We start from the raw sequence: 17,500 nt of genomic DNA, 5'->3' as shown, positions 1-17,500 counted from the left end.
GGGTTGGAAGGGTTTGAGGTGGGGGGCTCAAAGGGGATGGGGGACCCCCAGTCCAGCCCAGATACAGCCCAGACACAGCCTCCAATGGACGCAGCCCCCCATGGGACCCCACAACGCAGCACAGGACCCACAGCGCTGCCCCCCACCCAGCACCCCCCACTGCACCACCCCACAGCACCGCACCAGTGCAGCCCAATGGCAGCCCCCCCCCAGCACCCATCTGTGGGGACACCCCCAGCACATCCCTCCTGCACTCCCCCCTGCTGCCCCCCAACAGCCCCCCCTGTGCTTCCTATCCATCCCTCCATCCCCACCTGAGTCCCCCCCACACCCCCATCCTCCTTTCCATCCCTATATCCTCTCCTCCATCCCCCCTTTTCCATCCCCCCATCCCTATTTCCACCCTCTCCCTCCCTCCTTCCCTTCACCCCACACCCCCATCCCCTCCTTCATCCTCCCCACACCCCACATCCCCTTTTCCATCCCTCTTCCCCCCATCCCCCCTCCACCCCCCCACTTTCTCTGCCATCCTGCCCCCCCACAACCCCCCCATCCCCTTATCCCCCCCCTCCATCCCTTTTACCACCCCCCACTGCACCCCACACCCCCATCCCCTCCTTCATCCCTCCATCCCCACCTGAGACCCCCCCCCAAATCCCCTCCATCCCTTTCACCTCCCTCCCCCCATCCATCCCTATAGCCCCCCCCCCCCCCCCCATCAGCACACACACCATCAGTGCCCACATCGTGCTCTTTATTACAGTCTGGGGGGGGGGCTACACGAGACCCCCCCCCAACAAATGGGATCTGTGTGTGTGTGCGCCCCCCCCCATTGGGGCACTCGGGGTCCCTCCATGCAGTGCCCTATTGCTGCACCCCACATTGTGATGGGGGCAACATGGAGAGATGGGGGGGGGGTGTTTAAATAGGGGGGGGGTCGTCACCACGTGGAGTCGTCGTCGATGTTGGACCTGTGGGGACAGCAGGGTTATGTGTGGGGACACAGGCTGGGGGGGGGGTCGTGGGGGGCGGGGGGGTTGGGGGTCGTGGGGTGGGGGGGGTGATGCTCACCATAGCGCCCCACTGCGGGGCCCCATGGGCTGCATTGACACTGCAGGCACCGAGCTGCTGCGCTTCCCGTACCTGCAATGGGTGTGCAAAGGGCTGCACGTGGGTGTGCAAAGGGATGCGTGGGGTTGTGCAAGCGGGGGCTGATGGACGTGTGTGCAAATGGGAGCATGCAGGTGTGCAAATGGGAGTGCATGGGTGTGCAAATGGCAGCGTGCAAGGGGGAGCATGTGGGTGTGCAAATGGGAGCTCACGGGTGTGCAAATGAGAGCGTGAGTGCATGCAATTGTGAGCGTGCAGCCATGCAAATGGGAGCTCGTGGGTGTGCAAAGGGAAGTGTGTGAGGGGGAACGTGTGAGTGTGCAAATGGGGGTGTGCAAACGGGGGTGTGCAAATGGGGGTGTGCAAATGGGGGGTCGTGAGTGTGCAACGGGAGCACACAAGCACGAGGGGGGAGCACGTAAAGTCATGCAAAGGACAGGTCAGGGGTGTGCAAAGGGGAGGGCGCAGTTGTGCAAGAGGGCGTGCAAATAACACGGGTGTGAGCGTGCAAACCCAGCTGCTGACCGCTGCCGTGTGACCAGGTTGATGTAGTGACGCAGAGCAGAGAAATATTGGGCCAGTTCCTCGGGGGACGCGGCGTCTCCGGGGCTCTCGGGTTTGGGGGGATACGCGGCCGCGCAGAGCAGCGCGAACAGCGACACGACGATCAGCACCACGCGGGGGGACAGCGACATCTGGGGGGGGGGGGTTAATATGGGGGGGGGGGTTTAATATGGGGGGGGTTTAATATGGGGGGGTCACACCCGGCTCAAAGCCGCTCTGTGGGTCTGTGTGGTTCACATCCCATAATAGGGGCACCCTGAGGGATCCAGGGGGGTGTATTGCAACTCACTGTGCCCCCCCCAACTAAAAGGGATGAAGGCAGATTGAAAGGGGTCACATCCAAAGGGAATAGAGCCCCCCCCCCCCAAAAGAAAAGGGACCCTCCCCAAAATGGGCATCGCCCCTAAGGTCCTAAAGACCCTCCCCATCACCCCTAAAAGGGGCATACCCCAAATGGGACCCCTCTCCTTAAAGGACCCCTCCCAAAAGGGACCCCCCACCCCACCTAAAAAGGAACCCTCCCCAAAAGGGGTATCCCCCCCCCCCCCCAAAAGGGACGCTCCCCAAAGGTCCCAAAGACCCTCCCCATCACCCCTAAAAGGGACATACCCCAAAGGGGACCCCTCTCCCTAAAGGGAACCTCCCAAAAGGGACCCCCCCCCCAGCCCCCCCCAAAGGAGCCCCCCCCTAAAGGGACCCCCCTCAAAAGGGACCCCCCCCAAAGGGGACATCCCCTTTAAAAGGGATCCTCCACTAAAGGGGACACCCCCAAAGTGGACCTCACTCCCAAATGGGACCCCCCTTCACAAGGGACCCCCCCCCAAAAGGCACTCTGCCAAAAGGGGACCCCCCTCTAAATGGGACTCCCCCCATATCAGACCCAAAAGGGACCCCACAAAGGGAACCCTAAACATGACGCCCTCAAAAGGGGACCCTTCCCAAAGACACCCCCCCCCAAAAGGAAACCCCTCCATCCCCAGCAGCCCCCCCATACTCACAGCCCCCCCCACACTCACAGTGCCAGGCAATGGGGTGGCAGTACAAGGTACAGGGCTGCTGTGCCCTCGTTGCTTTTATAGCCTCCGGGGGGGCCCCGGCTCCTCCCTCCCTTCATCATCGTGACCGACCCATCGCACTGAGGACCCCCCCCCCCGGCTCTGCAGTGATGCTGGTGCCCCCCCACTGTGAGCAATGGAAGGGGAATGGTGAAGGGGGGGGGCACATGGAGATGGGGCACAGGGCATGGAGATGGTGGGGGGACACAGGGATGGGGCACTGGGACCCAGCACAGGGACATGGAACATACATGGCACATACATGGCACATACATGGCACATATATGGCACATACATGACATAGACATGGTACATACATAGCACGTGGTACAGACATGGCACAGGTATGGCCCATATATGGCAGAGATGTGGCACATACATGGCTCAGACATGGCTCAGACATGGTACGTACATGGTACATACATGGCACAGATGTGGCATAGACGGTACATACATAGCACATACATGGTACATACATGGTACATATACGGCACAGATGTGGCACTGGGACCCAGCACAGGGACATGGCACTTATGTGGCATATACATAGTACATACATGGCACAGATGTGGCATAGACATGGTACATACATAGTACATACATGGCACATACATGACACAGACATGGCACAGACATGGCACTGGGACCCAGCACAGGGACATGGCACTGACATGGCACATATATGGCACATATATGGCACATACAAGGCACATACATGGCACATACATGACATAGACATGGTACATACATGGCACAGGTGTGGCACATACATGACATAGACATGGCATGAGCATGGTGTGAACATGGAACATACATGGCACATACATGGCACATACATGGCTCAGACATTGCACATACATGGCACAGATGTGGCACAGCCATGGCACATACATGACACATACATGGCACGTACGTGACACATACACGCCACACTGCATCGCTGCCACCACGTCCCCATGATGGACGAGCTGCCCTTTCCTCTCCCCCCCCCCCCAAACCCCGTGTTAATTAATAATTAATCCATTATAGATTTGGCATTAAGGATCAATCACAGCCCTGCTGTGGGGGGGGGCCCATGACGGATGTGATGCACAACATGGGGGTCAATAGAGCCACCTCAATGGGGGGGGGCTGCAGTGCTGTGTGACCACAGGGGGCTGTTTACCCTGCGGGGGGGGGCACGGCCGTGCTGCTGTGACCCGGCCAAGCAGCAGCGTGTGGGCACAGCGTGTGGCACTGCCACCATGGGGGTCCCGGCCCCACGGCTGCGTGCAGCCCTATGGGTCACACGCACAGGGCAGAGCTCAGCTGTGTTAATGGGATCCACAGCATCATCACCGCCGGTGAGGGGGGGGGGTTGGAATTGGATCGACCCATGGGGGGCTCAATGAGTGGCCCCCACCCCCACCATCCCTATAGGGACTGGGGGAGCAGCAGTGCCACCCCCAGCACATACAACCACTGACAGCACGGAGCACAGGGGGGGGGTCCCAGGCTCTACGTGGCCCCCCCAGCACAGACCCCAGCAACAGAGGGGGGGGATGAAGGTGTGTGGCCCCCCCAGCAGCAGAGGGATGGAAGGGGGGGGGGATGGCGGTGCTGTTTCTGCTCTGCTGCCAGCAAACAGCCGCTTTCCAAAGGTCACAGGGTGGCTCCGGCAATGGGGGGCAGGGGGACGGGATGGGATGTGTGTCCTGTCCCCCCCCCCAGCTCAATGCGGGGACAGCAAACAGGGCTCTGCCGCTTCCCTGCCCTTTATGGCCCCGCATTTTCCGCCGGAGACCCATTAACGTCCCCCATTAACGGCCACGCAGCCCCTTATCAGCCCTTATCAGCCCTTATCAGCCCGGCAGTGCCTGTTTGCTCGGCCCCACGCGCTTCCGATGTGCTGACAGGGACGGTGGGGACAGCGAGGACACGGCCCCCACCTGCAGCCCCTCCCTGCATGGCCACTATGGCAGCCAGAACCACATTATACACAGCCCCCCCCCCCACACATTGAGGAGGGGGACACCCCATAGCAATGCAAGCAGCCCCCCCCTTTATAAGGCACCACCTGATGGAGCAATAGGATTCCTCCTTCCCCTGTACACCCCATAGCGGTGCACAGCCCCCCTTATAGGGCACCACCCAACAGAGCAATAGGATTCCTCCTTCCTCTGGTACTAAAAGGGGGAGAAAGGAAGAGGGGGGGGGATTTCAGGCCTGTTGGGACCCCCCCCCCTATTAGCAACCCCAACCAGGCGCAGGGCACAGCCGCCACCTCGTCCTATTAGCAAACACCGACATCTTTAGAAAAAGAAATATTAATAATTATGGTAATAAATAAAGATCCTTCCAACGAAACGACCCCGCTCAGCCGCCGCCCGCAGTTCCCGCTCAGCCGTCGGTGGCCAGAATAACCACGGCCCCAAAGATCCCCACGTTCTGCCCGATGAGCTTCATCTGGTTCCAGAACTCGACCCTCCGTCCCTCGTGCCAATATCCGATGTTCCCATCGATCAGCAGAATGGCCAGGGGCAGCACGACGGCCAGGACCTGAGCTGCCACCCTCACGTAGTAACCGGAGAGAAAAGCCAAAGCCAAGAGGCCATAGAGCACAAAGAGGAGCTGCAGGGTGAGCTCGCCGCCCAGGATGTGGTTCAGATAAGCCAGGCGATCCTCCTTGCTGTGCTGCAGGGAATAGGCCTGAGGGAGGGGGGCTGTGGTTGTGCCATGGGCTCAATGCAGCCCAAACCCCCCCCCAGTGCCCCCCGTGTACCTGGCAGATGAGGTAGATGCCCAGGAAGACTTGACCCGTGGATTGCAATGAGCGGCTGCGCGGCTTCTGCCTGTACAGCTCCCCTGCTCCGCTGGCCAGGATGAGGAACCCCCCGATGATGGCGATGGTCCGCGAGTACATCCGCACCTATGGGGTCACTGTCAGCGCTGTGCCCCACACAGGGAGCCCCATGGGGGGGGGGTGTATGGGGTGAGGGGGGGGGTCTCACCTTCAGCCACTCCCCGTAGTGCACGTGGCCGCCGACGTGTGACGCGTATGTGGCCACAGCCAACTGCAGGGCGGCCCCCAGCGCGAACCAGCGGCGCTTCACCCCGAAGGACATGAAGCTGGCGCACAGCACGGCCACCCCCATGTCCACGTACAGGTACGGCACCGGGATGTCGGGCTTCCTGGGGGGGGGCACGGCAGCTCCAGCCCCGTCAGCACCCCCTGCTCCCATCCACATCCCAGGGTCCCATCAGCCCCCCATTCCTAAGCCCTACATTACTCTTGGAGCCACCCCAAGACCCCCAGCCCCATATTCAGCCCGGCCCCCTCAGTCCCACAGCTGCCCCAAGCCCCCTAAACCTACACCTGGAGCCCCCCAGCTGCCCCACACTAACCAGCACCCACAGCCCCACATGAATCGTGGCCTCTTCAGCCCCACGGTTCTACCAACACCCTCTGCCCCACATATCCCCCATGTCCCAACCCCCAGCTGCCCCACACTTCACTCAGGCTCCTTCAGCTCCATCACAGCGACCCTCAGCCCCTCCTGCCCCAGATCTACCCCCAGTGACTCCCACTCCCCACAACAACCCAAGATCCTTCTGCTGCCCCCCTACTAAACCCCAGCCCCACATACCTACTCAATCTCCCTCAGGTGCCCCACACTTAATTCCAGACACCGCATAGCAAGCCTATTCCTTCCTAGGTGCCCTATACTTAACCCAGAACCCCCAACACCCCTCAGGACCCCCCAACAAACCCACACTTAACCCCCTCCCAGCTGCCTCATACTTAACCCCACCTCCCCCATATCAACCCCAGCTGCCCCACACATGCCCTATAACCATTCCAGCCCCCTTACTTCCCCTAATCCCACCCCAGCTACCCCACACCAGACCCAGACTCCACCATAGACACACTCAGTCCCCCACACTTGAGCCCAGCGCCCACCATTAACCTCAACCCCCCCCCAGCCCCCTTACTACCCCACACTTATCCCACACTCCACCATAGACACACTCCGATCCCCCAGCTGCCCCACACTTGAGCCCAGCGCCCACCATTAACCTCAAACCCACCCCATCCCCCCCCAGCCCCCTTACTTCCCTTAATCCCACCCCAGCTGCCCCACACCAGACCCACACTCCACCATAGACACACTCAGACCCCCCAGCTGCCCCATACCCCCCCCAACCCCCTTATTGCCCCACACTTAACCCACACTCCACCATAGACACACTTAGACCCCCCAGCTGCCCCACACTTGACCCCAGAGCCCACCATTAACCCCATACCCCCCCCACCCCCTTACTTACCCCAATTGGCCGCAGCTGACCCACAACTAACACCCCCCCAGACCTCCGTCTCCCCTCACGAACCCCCCCCCTCCCCTCTCCCCCTCACCGCCGCCCGTCGGCCCGCTCCGCGCACAGCAGCAGCCCGCTGAAGCAATGCCAGAAGGGGAAGCGGGTCAGCAACACTCCGCCACCCGCCGTCAGCAGCCGAAGGGCCCGCCGCCTCCACCCGCGCCCCGCCGCCATTTTGGGGAGGCCAAGGCCTACAGCCGGAAGGCCTACAGCCGGAAGGCCTACAGCCGGAAGGCCTACAGCCGGAAGGCCTACAGCCGGAAGGCCTACAGCCGGAAGGCCTACAGCCGGAAGGCCTAGTGGAGAAGCCGGAAGTCCCACCACCGGAAGTTGAGAGGGGAGAGGGCAGGACATCCGGCGCGGCCTAGTATCCCCTCACAAACCCACATCTCCACACGGGTGATGGTTAAAAAAATCTCGGGTTTTATTGTTGTTTTTTTTTTGTTGTTTTTTTATTTTTTTTTATTTTTTTGCTAAACAATACTAAAAAAATTTTTCCTTTTTTTTTGTCTTTTTTTGTCTTTTTTTTTTTAATCTTTTTTTTTTTTTTTTTCCCTCTTCTTAAACTCCATAAGGCAGGGCTTGAATTAAACTTTTTTTTTTGAGCCATTTCTATTGGAAAATAAAAGAAAATAACCCAAAAAAAACCCTTAAAATAAAGGGGGGGGAATCATGGCAACAAAAAAACACCCTGAAAAACGGCAAAAATGGGAAAAAATACACAAAAAAAAGGGATTTCCAACCCTCCCCCCTCTTAAATGGAGAAATAACCCAAAATGGGGGATGAATTTGGGGTGAAAATGGGAAAATTTGGGTGATTTGTGGTGAAATTTGAGGAGTTTTTTTCTTGCCATGATCCCGCGAACGGCCGGAAACGGGCGATATTTAAGGAGCGATTTAATATATATCTTCATATAGAGCTTTAAAGATAAGAAAAATAGGACTAATTCAAGCCTTGCCCTGTGCAAACTAAACTCAAAGGGTCTGTGTGGGTGGCTGGGCCCGGCTGGGGGCGGCTGCTGCTGGGCTTTATCTTTGGAGGGGTCCTAAAGGGGGAGAAATGGGAGCTGCCCCCATTGAGGGGGGGGTTCTGAAGGGATAAAGGGGTTGAAACGGGAGCTGCACCCATTAAAGTGGGATATTGAGGGGTTGGGAAGGGAGGGGACTATTTTGGGGTGATAAATGGGGGTTTTGGGGGTGTCCAAAAATAAAGGGAACCGAGCGCGAGCAGCCGGTGGGGAAAGGAAAGAAACCATGGCGGACAAAATGAAAGTCTGTTAGTCAAGTAATGCATGAGAGCTTTTAAATTATTCTCTTTTTTTTTTCTTTTTTTTTCTTTTTTTTTTTTTATCTCTTTTACGTTTGTGTGTGGTTTGGGGGTTGTTTTTTTTTTTGTTTGTTGGTTGGTTTCAAAGTCTAAAGGTTTGAGCTGCCCACCCCCACCTTTGTTTTCCCCAGGTAGGAGGACGTCGGTTCCCTGCAGGCCTCAGGACGACAGGGCGCTCTCCTTCTGTGTTTGCTGTGCTTGTGAACGCTGCATTACCTTTTGGCTTTCCACATCTCTAAAGTGTTTCTCGACCTGTGGGTGGGGAGGGGCTCAGCGTGGCCAGGGAGGGGTGGGGGTGGCCCCCAAACCCCCCCCATTTCAAACCCCCCCCTCTTTATTTTGCTATACTCACTATTTTGCGTACATGCCCCAGCGCGCTGCCCTCTTTGCCTTTACAATTCTCCACCTGGTAAGGGGGGGCGATGACGACTTCTTCCATCACAACTATGTTCTTCTCCTGCCATTTACAGTCCTTAATGCTGTGGGGGGTGGGGGCAGAAGGATCAGCCCCAGCTGTGTTCACCCCCCACCCCTATTGCACCACCCAACCACTTGCAGGGCTATGAGCAATGCGGACCCCGCTCCCTGGGCCATATTGGGGATACAGAGACCCCAACCCCACAGTGTGGGTGCTGGGGGGGGGACAGGAGGACTCACGTCTTGTGGATGGTCTGGAAGAGCTGCTGTCCCTCCAGAGAGACCCCCGCGCTGATGGCGTACGCCTGGCTCAGCTTCTCCTCCTTCTCCATCCGTGCTTTGTTGGCGAGCTGGGGGGAGAGAGATGGGGTTTAAGCTGGGGGGGGAGTTGCTGGGTTGGGGAGGGCACAGACCCACCAGCACTCCCTCTGCCCCCCCCCCCTGTTATCACTGCATTTTTGCTCCTAGATCCCTTCCATTTGTTCATGCAACGCTCGACAACCTGGGCAAGCCGAGTCCAAAGCAACCACACCATTAAGGGCCGTACAGTGGAGGTAAGAGCAACTTTACCCCACAACACTTAAAAATGCCAACAACCAAGTCAGCTTTTGGGAACAGCAGCAGCAAAAGGGCCAGGCTCCCCCTCAGCCCCCACCATGGCAGCTGAGCAGCACTGCAGGCATTGAACACACAGCCCCTGCTGATAATGCTGTACCCAAATGGCAGCAGTGACCCCCCTGCAAGCTTCATTTGGGCACAAAGAGCCCAATTTCTAAAGGGAGAACGGGCACCTTTGGCAGCAAACACCATCCATCCCTCCAGCAGCCAAACAACAGGACTTACAGCACCCTGAGCCACAGCACTGAGCCATAGGGAAGGACCAGAGGGTCCTGAACAGAGCTGGGTGTGCGCCATGCCAGCAGTACCTGCAGTGCCCCATCCAGCTTCCACAGCATCCTATAAGCACTGGGACTATTCCTCAGTGCCAAGTGTATGAATGAATGAGTCACTGCCCCTCCCCTGTCCCATTGGCACTAATGACACATGAGCAGATTGAACTGCTGCTGGGTCAGCCCCCAGCCCCCAGCAGGGTACCACCACCACCCCCATATCTGCTCCAGCCCCACAGCTCCAGCCCCACCTGCATTGAGGGACATGGGGGGCACAGACCTAAGAGAACATATGAAGGATATGAAGGAGCTTCCAGGTGGGGAAAAGGAGGAACCCCATAGACAGACCTTGCTCATATCAACCCTGCAGCCCCAAAGGGCTCCCACAGCCTGCAGGGCTGTGTCTCAAAGGTGTGGGCTCACCTTCCTCCAGCACCTGCACCCTCAAGAAGCTGCTCCTCCAAACTCACATAACGTTGGGCTTCACCCCCAAAACCCCCCCAAACCATCATCTGTGCCTGAAATTCTGCAGCATCCCTGCAGACACGGCACCGAGCAACCACAGCTTCTCCCTGCAGCTCCCATAGGAGCACAGAACACACTGTGATGCATTCAGCCAGCAGGGCAGGGGTTCAAAGGGCGAGGAGCAGAGCCTGAGCTGTGCCCCTCCTCGAGGGAAGGCTCTGAGCATTGAACTTCCCTCTGCCCCCCAACCTGCTTCATTAACAGCCCCACAGCACAGAAGCTTATGGGTCACAGAGACCCCCAAACCTCAACAGAGCTGCATGGAGTCACATACAACACAGGCCTGCAGTTAAAATCCAACCCACCTTAGCATTGAACTGACAGCACGGCTCCCCCCAGTCGCCTCCTTACCTTGCTAACATTGAGTGAAGCTAAAGGAGGAGGGGTTTCCGTGCGGTCATTGATTATTTCCACTTCTGAGACATACTGTAAGTTTACAAGCAGGATATCTGCGTGGTTGGGCTTCCCACTGGAAGAAGGGCATTCTAAAAGGGACAAAGCATTAAGGAAAACAAAGCCAGACAGGGAGGTGCTGAGTATATAAAGCCAGCAGGTGATTTGCAGGCAGATATCATGCAGCTGCATGTGTGCAGTGCATTGAGCTCCATTATACACAAGCTGGTTTGGATATGAACCCAATCACCCACCCTACCTCAAAGCCACCCATAGCCCCCAGCAGACCCCCCACCGCCCCACTGTGCTCTGTCCAAACCCCTCCAGCAGGACCCAATTGATGTCCCCAAATCCCCCCCTTCATGGCTGCCCCCTCCCCAAAACCACCCTGCATCCCCCCCCCCATCACACTCCTTCACTCACTGCTCTATGGATCCTCTCACTCCCCCATAGCCCCTCCATCCAGCCCTCACCCCCCAACCCCCTTCCCATACAGGACCCCAATAACCCCCCCACAGATCACACTCCCCAATAACCCCGTCAGGAGCCTCCCAACCCACCAACACCTCAACCCACAGTAACACCCCCCCTACACCCCACAACCCCTGCAGACCCCCTCTCTCCCCGCACGATCCCCCCATCCATCTCCCTGCCCCCCAGTCACATCATTATAGACCCACAGACCCACACAACACCCCAAGCTGGAACGGCCCCCTCTACACTCCTCCCCATCCCCCACTGTCCACAAGACCCCCATCACAGCCCTCTAATAACCCCCAATAACCCCCCCTTACCCCACCAGCCCCATCACAGCCCCCCAATCACCCCCATTAACCCCCACAACTCCCTCCAAACAGCCCCTCGCCCCCCATACCCCCTCACAGAGCCCCCAATACCCCACACATCCCCCTCCCCTCACCAACCCCATCACCCCCCTACACCACACATTGCCCCCCACAATCCCCCCATCTATCTCCCTGCCCCCCAGCCACATCATTATAGACTCATACAACACCCCAAGCTGGAACGGACCCCTCCCCATCTCCCCCTCTCCACAAGACCCCCATCACAGCACCCTTTACCGCCCAATAACCCTCCTCTTACCCCACCAGCCCCATCACAGCCCCCCAATAACCCCCTATAACCCCCCCCTTACGCCACCAGCCCCATCACAGCCCCCCAATAACCCCCTATAACCCCCCCTTACCCCACCAGCCCCATCACAACCCCCAATAACCCCCCCTTACCCCTCCAACCAGCCCCTCTCCCCCCACACCCCCTCACAGAGCCCCCAATACCCCACACATCCCCCTCCCCACACGAACCCTCTCACCCCCCCCACAACCCCTCCATCCATCTCCCTGCCCCCCAGCCACATCATTATAGACCCACAGACCCACACAACACCCCAAGCTGGAACGGCCCCCTCTACACTCCTCCCCATCCCCCTCTGTCCACAAGACCCCCATCACAGCCCCAATAACCCTCTATAACCTCACCAGCCCCATCACAGCCCCCAATAACCCCCCCTTACCCCTCCAAACAGCCCCTCGCCCCCATACCCCCTCACAGAACCCCCAATACCCCACACATCCCCCTCCCCACACCAACCCCTGCAGACCCCTTACTCCCCCCACAAGCCCCCCATCCATCTCTCTGCCCCCCAGCCACATCATTATAGACTCATACAACACCCCAAGCAGGAACGGACCCCTCCCCATCCCCCCTTGTCCACAAGACCCCCATCACAGCCCCCCAATAACCCCCCTTACCCCTCCAACCAGCCCCTCACCCCCCATACCCCCTCACAGAGCCCCCAATACCCCACACATCCCCCTCCCCACACGAACCCTCTCACCCCCCCCACAACCCCTCCATCCATCTCCCTGCCCCCCAGCCACATCATTATAGACTCATACAACACCCCAAGCAGGAACGGACCCCTCCTCATCCCCCACTCTCCACAAGACCCCCATCACAGCCCCCCAATAACCCCCCCTTACCCCACCAGCCCCAATAACTCCCTATAACCCCCTATAACCCCACCAGTCCCATCACAGCCCCCCAATAACCCCCTATAACCCCCTATAACTCCCCCTTACCCCACCAGCCCCATCACAGCCCCAATAACCCCCTATAACCCCACCAGCCCCATCACAGCCCCTATAACCCCCAATAACCCCCTATAACCCCATCACAGCCCCTATAACCCCCCCTTACCCCTCCAACCAGCCCCTCTCCCCCCACAGATCCCCCATCCCCCTCCCCATCCCCACCCTCCATCCCCCCCCATTCCCCGCTCTGAGGCCAGGCCTCAACGCCGGGTATATGGGGGGGGGGGGGTGTTGATACCAGCCCCATATCGCAGCATTAGATGGATACTGAGCGCCAGCATCTTGCTGGGGTAATCGAAGGCGACCACCTCGCCCTGCAGCCGCTGCTCCTGGCAGGTCCTGCAGGACACTTGGCTGCCCACGCTGAAGCATTCACCCGGCGCCGCCATTTTCTCTCAGCCCGCAGCGGCCGCGGCGGCTCCGCTCGGCCAAAGGGGGGGGGGGGGGGAGGGGAACAAGGGGGGGACGCACGACGTCACCGCGCTGCGTGATGACGTTACGTAGGACGCGTTTACGTGGTGACCTTGGAACCTCGAGGCTTTTTGACCCTCTCGCCCACCCGTCTGTACCGCGGGGGGTGCTGGGAAGTGTAGGAGGAGGAGGAGGCGGTTAGAGGCCTACCCCGGGGACGGACCCCGGCCCACGGTGAGACCCCAACCCCGCTATGAGCAGCACAGGGACGGGAGATCCGCTATATATCCCATAGAACGGCCCGATATGGGGATCTGTGAGCGGTACAGCCATAGAGCCACCCCATAGAGCCACCCATAGAGCTACCCCATAGAGCCACCCCATAGAGCCACCCCATAGAGCCACCCTATAGTGCCACCTCATAGAGCCACCCCATAGAGCCACCCCATAGAGCCACCTCATAGAGCCACCCCCATAGAGACACCCCATAGAGACACCCCATAGAGACACCCCATAGAGCCACCCCGTATAGCCACCCTGTATAGCCACCCCATAGAGCCACCCCATAGAGCCACCCCATAGAGCCACCCTATAGAGCCACCCCATAGAGACACCCCATAGAGCCACCCCATAGAGCCACCCCATAGAGCCACCCCCATAGAGCCACCCCATAGAGCCACCCCATAGAGCCACCCTATAGTGCCACCTCATAGAGCCACCCCATAGAGCTACCCCACCCCACTATCCCTATTGCCACCCCACCCCATCCCATTCCCAATCCCATCCCTATCTCCCCCCTACCCCATTCCTCCATCCTGTCCCCATTATCCCTATATCCACCCCATACCCATTCCCATCCCTATCTCCATCCATGTTCCCTATTTCCCACCCTCATCCCTATATCCATCCTATCCCCATTCCCATCTCCATCCCATTCCTATCAGCCCCACCTCCACCCCATCCCCTTCCTCTCCCCCTCCCCTTCATTCCCACCCCCACCCCCATCCCTTCATCCCATCCCCATTATCCCTATATCCATCCCATTCCCATCCCTATCTCCACCATGTTCCCTATTTCCCATTTCTATCCCCCCCATCCCCATTATCTTCATCCCTATATCCATCCTATCCCCATTCCTATCTCCATCCCATCCCTTTTCTCTCCCTATGCCCATCATCCTATCCCCTTCCTCTCCTCATCCCCTTTCCTCCCCACCCCACTATCCTTATCTCTATATCCATCCTATCCCATTCCCATCTCCACCCCATTCCATCAGCCCCACCTCCATCCCATCCCATCCCATCCCTTCCTCTCCCTATCCCCACCATCCCATCCCCTCCCATCCCCTTCATTCCCACCCCCCCATCATCATCCCTATATCCATCCTATCCCCATTCCTACCTCCATCCCATCCCTTTCTCTCCCTATCCCCATCATCCTATCCCCTTCCCCATCCCCTTTCCCTCTCCATCCCCTCCCTGTCCCCTCCCCTTCCTCACCCCTTCCCCATCCCCTTCATTCCCACCCCCACCTCCATCCCTTCATCCCATCCCCATTATCCCTATATCCATCCCATTCCCATCCCTATCTCCATCCACATTCCCTATTTCCCATCCCTATCCCCCTGCCCCCCATCCCATGCCTATTATCTTCATCCCTATATCCATCCCATCCCCATTCCCATCTCCATCCCATTCCCATCAGCCCCACCTCCATCCCATCCCATCCCCTCCCCATCCCCTTCATTCCCACCCCCCAAATCCTCATCCCTATATCCATCCCATCCCCATCCCATCCCTTTCTCTCCCTATCCCCATCATCCCATCCCCTTCCCCATCTCCATCACTCTCCCATCCCCTTCCCCATCCCCTTTCCCTCTCCATCCCCCTTCCCATCCCCTTCCCTTCCCCATCCCCTTCATTCCCCCCCCACGGCCCCCCCTGACTCTCCCCACACCCCACAGACCCCATGGACGCCCTACACGCCGCTGGGATCCACTTTGCTGAGGTTCTTCAGTCCGGTCCCCGTTGGATGGAGGACGTTTGGCTGACCGTCACCTCCTCGGCCGATCCCAAATGCATCTTCACCATCTGTTTCCCTCTGGCCTATTTCCTTGACCGGAAGGTTGGGGTGGCCGTGCTGTGGGTCGGGCTGCTGGCGGAATGGCTCAACGTGGTCTGCAAATGGTCAGGGGGGCACGTAGATAGTGGGGGGGTGGGGTCCCATAACAGCTGCTTCCTGCAGCCCCCAGACCCACTGAGCTGCAGCCATTCACTGCTCTGCCCCCCCCCCTCGATCCCTTTTAGGTTTCTATTTGGGGAACGTCCATTCTGGTGGATCCACGCGTCGGGCTTTGGCAGCGGGCAGCAGCTCACAGTGCGCCAGTTCCCCGTCAGCTGTGAAACGGGACCAGGTGAGCTATAGGACGCCATAGGATCCCATCCATCACCACACTGCCAGCACACAGGGGTGTGTAGAACCCAGCTTAAGGGGGCACCCATGGGTTCCTTGCTCCCATTGCTTGGCATAGCAGGGTGCTCAGAGCCCTTCCCCAAGCTGGCACTGGGGAAAGCGCTTCCTCCATCAGTTCCCCATCTGTACAACAGGTTTCTTTATTCCTTTGCCAATATGGGTCTGTGTTGCCCATCTGGGCTAGTGGGGCCTGTATGGGGTCTATATGGGGCCTCTATGGGGTTGTGGGTCTTATATGGGGTCTATTAGGCCCATATGTGGTTGTGGGGCCCTTATGGGGTCTATGGTTCCCTTATAGGGTTGTGGGGACTGTATGGGGTCTATGGGGCCCATATGGGGTTGCTCTATTCCTCCTTGGCACTGCAGGGGTTGGGCAGGGCAGCCTGGGGCTCCCAGTGTTGGGTTGGCAGCAGGGAGTGGGATGGGCTGGTGCAGTTATGGGGCTGGGACACCCTATAGGGCAGACTATGGAGGTGGGGATGCCCCTCTGCACTTGGTTTCTCTGCCCTAATGCTCTGTGCCTGCTGCTCTGGGGGGTTTATAGGGCTTTATAAGGCTCCTTGTCCCCCTTGTTTGAGTATCTCCTGCTTTACAGGCAGCCCCTCCGGTCACTGTATGATCACTGGGGCAGCGCTGTGGCCGCTGGTGTCTGCATTGACAGCGCTGGCATCACGACACTCCAAGAGGTGAGAGATGGGGGGAGTCCTGGACCCCCCAAATGGCATTTATGGGGAGGGGGCTGTTTGGGATGGGGATCACAGCAATGGCTGCTATGGGATCCATTCACCCATCTCCCCCCCTTTGCAGCCTGCTGCTGAAGCTGATCCCATTCACTGCCTACATGTTGTTATTGGTGGCCGTGGGGCTCTCACGGGTCTATGTCCTCGCTCACTTTCCCCACCAGGTGCTCAGTGGCATCGTGGCAGGTGAGTTCACCCCCCCCATAACCCCATAGAGCCCCACATCCATCCCCACCCCCCCATAACCCCATAGAGCCCCACATCCATCCCCACCCTCCCATAACCCCATAGAGCCCCCCAGTCCATCCCCACCCCCCCCCATCCATCCCCACCCCCCATAACCCCATAGAGCCCCCATCCATCCCCACCCCCCCCATAACCCCATAGAGCCCCCCAGTCCATCCCCACCCCCCCATAACCCCATAGAGCCCCCCATCCATCCCCACCCCCCCCATAACCCCATAGAGCCCCCAGTCCATCCCCACCCCCCCCATAACCCCATAGAGCCCCCATCCATCCCCACCCCCCCCATAACCCCATAGAGCCCCCCAGTCCATCCCCACCCCCCCCATCCACCCCACCCCCCTTTAACCCGTCTGTTCTCCCCCCACAGGTGCTGTGCTGGGCTGGGGGCTGCAGGCTCGCACCCCCATCACTCGCTCTATGGGTTTCTTTGCCGTCACATCCCTGGGGCTGCTGCTGGGCTCCATTGCTTTGCATGGGCTCATGATCGCTGCTGGAGTTGACATTGACTGGTGAGCAGCTGGGGGGGGGTCAACCCACAGGGGGGCAATGGGGGGGCACAGGGATATGCAGCCCCCCCCCCAGGCTGCTGGGGGTCGAAGCCCAAATACCAGCCTTAAACTATCAGCCTTAAACCCCATTCATTTCCTAATGCTGTGAGCTGAGCTCTGCCCTCAAAGCAGCCCCCCCAGCCCCCACCCCCTTTCCCCACCCATATGGGAGGGGTCTCATCCTCCCCCCCCCCCCATCTCCCCCTATTCAGGTCCATCCGTTTGGCTACAACGTGGTGCAAAGACCCGTCTTGGCTTCGCCTGGACACAAGACCCTTCGCTTCCATCTGCCGTGTTGCAGGCAGCGCTTTGGGGCTGGGATTGGCCGCAGG

General features: G+C 58.9%; 4 protein-coding genes across 4 annotated transcripts; 1 reads left to right on the top strand and 3 right to left on the bottom strand.

The window, feature by feature from the left end:
* Nucleotides 1-734: 734 nt before the first annotated feature.
* Nucleotides 735-2,771, bottom strand: LOC146752235 (pancreatic propolypeptide YG-like). The gene is made up of 4 exons (XM_085532278.1): nt 2,691-2,771; nt 1,636-1,805; nt 1,072-1,143; nt 735-971 (listed from the first exon to the last, which is right to left on the bottom strand). The coding sequence occupies exons 2-4, from the start codon at nt 1,803-1,805 to the stop codon at nt 941-943; spliced, it is 273 nt and encodes a 90-aa protein (XP_085388404.1). The 5' UTR covers nt 2,691-2,771; the 3' UTR covers nt 735-940.
* Nucleotides 2,772-5,019: 2,248 nt separating this feature from the next.
* Nucleotides 5,020-7,293, bottom strand: TMEM101 (transmembrane protein 101). The gene is made up of 4 exons (XM_015885886.3): nt 7,123-7,293; nt 5,720-5,900; nt 5,491-5,637; nt 5,020-5,417 (listed from the first exon to the last, which is right to left on the bottom strand). Exons 1-4 carry the CDS (start codon nt 7,257-7,259, stop codon nt 5,109-5,111), a joined length of 774 nt encoding a protein of 257 aa, XP_015741372.1. The 5' UTR covers nt 7,260-7,293; the 3' UTR covers nt 5,020-5,108.
* Nucleotides 7,294-8,374: 1,081 nt separating this feature from the next.
* LSM12 (LSM12 homolog) lies at nt 8,375-13,181 on the bottom strand. Its single transcript, XM_015885888.3, has 5 exons — nt 13,020-13,181; nt 10,596-10,729; nt 9,070-9,179; nt 8,765-8,891; nt 8,375-8,664 (listed from the first exon to the last, which is right to left on the bottom strand). The coding sequence occupies exons 1-5, from the start codon at nt 13,138-13,140 to the stop codon at nt 8,572-8,574; spliced, it is 585 nt and encodes a 194-aa protein (XP_015741374.1). The 5' UTR covers nt 13,141-13,181; the 3' UTR covers nt 8,375-8,571.
* Nucleotides 13,182-13,318: 137 nt separating this feature from the next.
* Nucleotides 13,319-17,495, top strand: G6PC3 (glucose-6-phosphatase catalytic subunit 3; the record flags this gene model as incomplete). The annotated part of the gene is made up of 7 exons (XM_015885887.3): nt 13,319-13,396; nt 15,126-15,348; nt 15,469-15,575; nt 16,230-16,320; nt 16,442-16,560; nt 16,988-17,129; nt 17,381-17,495. Coding segments are annotated over exons 2-7 (792 nt in total), but the record flags the coding sequence as incomplete, so codon positions are not given.
* Between the last annotated feature and the right edge of the window lie 5 nt (nt 17,496-17,500).

This window comes from Coturnix japonica, unplaced genomic scaffold (assembly GCF_054131305.1).
Source record: "Coturnix japonica strain WE unplaced genomic scaffold, WE-NBRP24 Scf049, whole genome shotgun sequence".
Classification (NCBI taxonomy): Eukaryota; Metazoa; Chordata; class Aves; order Galliformes; family Phasianidae; genus Coturnix; species Coturnix japonica.
This window is presented reverse-complemented; position numbering and strand designations above follow the sequence as displayed.

What these genes read in the sequence shown, in the direction of transcription:
- LSM12 (XM_015885888.3), bottom strand. Translation starts at nt 13,140, where the DNA reads ATGGCGGCGCCGGGTGAATGCTTCAGCGTGGGCAGCCAAGTGTCCTGC. An exon ending in CTTCACTCAATGTTAGCAAG is followed by an intron (nt 9,180 to 10,595) that starts GTAAGGAGGCGA and finishes CTCTCCCCCCAG; the next exon opens with CTCGCCAACAAAGCACGGAT. An exon ending in TTCCAGACCATCCACAAGAC is followed by an intron (nt 8,892 to 9,069) that starts GTGAGTCCTCCT and finishes CACCCCCCACAG; the next exon opens with CATTAAGGACTGTAAATGGC.
- TMEM101 (XM_015885886.3), bottom strand. Translation starts at nt 7,259, where the DNA reads ATGGCGGCGGGGCGCGGGTGGAGGCGGCGGGCCCTTCGGCTGCTGACG. An exon ending in GAGCGGGCCGACGGGCGGCG is followed by an intron (nt 5,901 to 7,122) that starts GTGAGGGGGAGA and finishes GCCCCCCCCCAG; the next exon opens with GAAGCCCGACATCCCGGTGC. An exon ending in ACTACGGGGAGTGGCTGAAG is followed by an intron (nt 5,638 to 5,719) that starts GTGAGACCCCCC and finishes GTGACCCCATAG; the next exon opens with GTGCGGATGTACTCGCGGAC.
- LOC146752235 (XM_085532278.1), bottom strand. Translation starts at nt 1,805, where the DNA reads ATGTCGCTGTCCCCCCGCGTGGTGCTGATCGTCGTGTCGCTGTTCGCG. An exon ending in AACCTGGTCACACGGCAGCG is followed by an intron (nt 1,144 to 1,635) that starts GTCAGCAGCTGG and finishes CACCCATTGCAG; the next exon opens with GTACGGGAAGCGCAGCAGCT. An exon ending in CCCCGCAGTGGGGCGCTATG is followed by an intron (nt 972 to 1,071) that starts GTGAGCATCACC and finishes CTGTCCCCACAG; the next exon opens with GTCCAACATCGACGACGACT.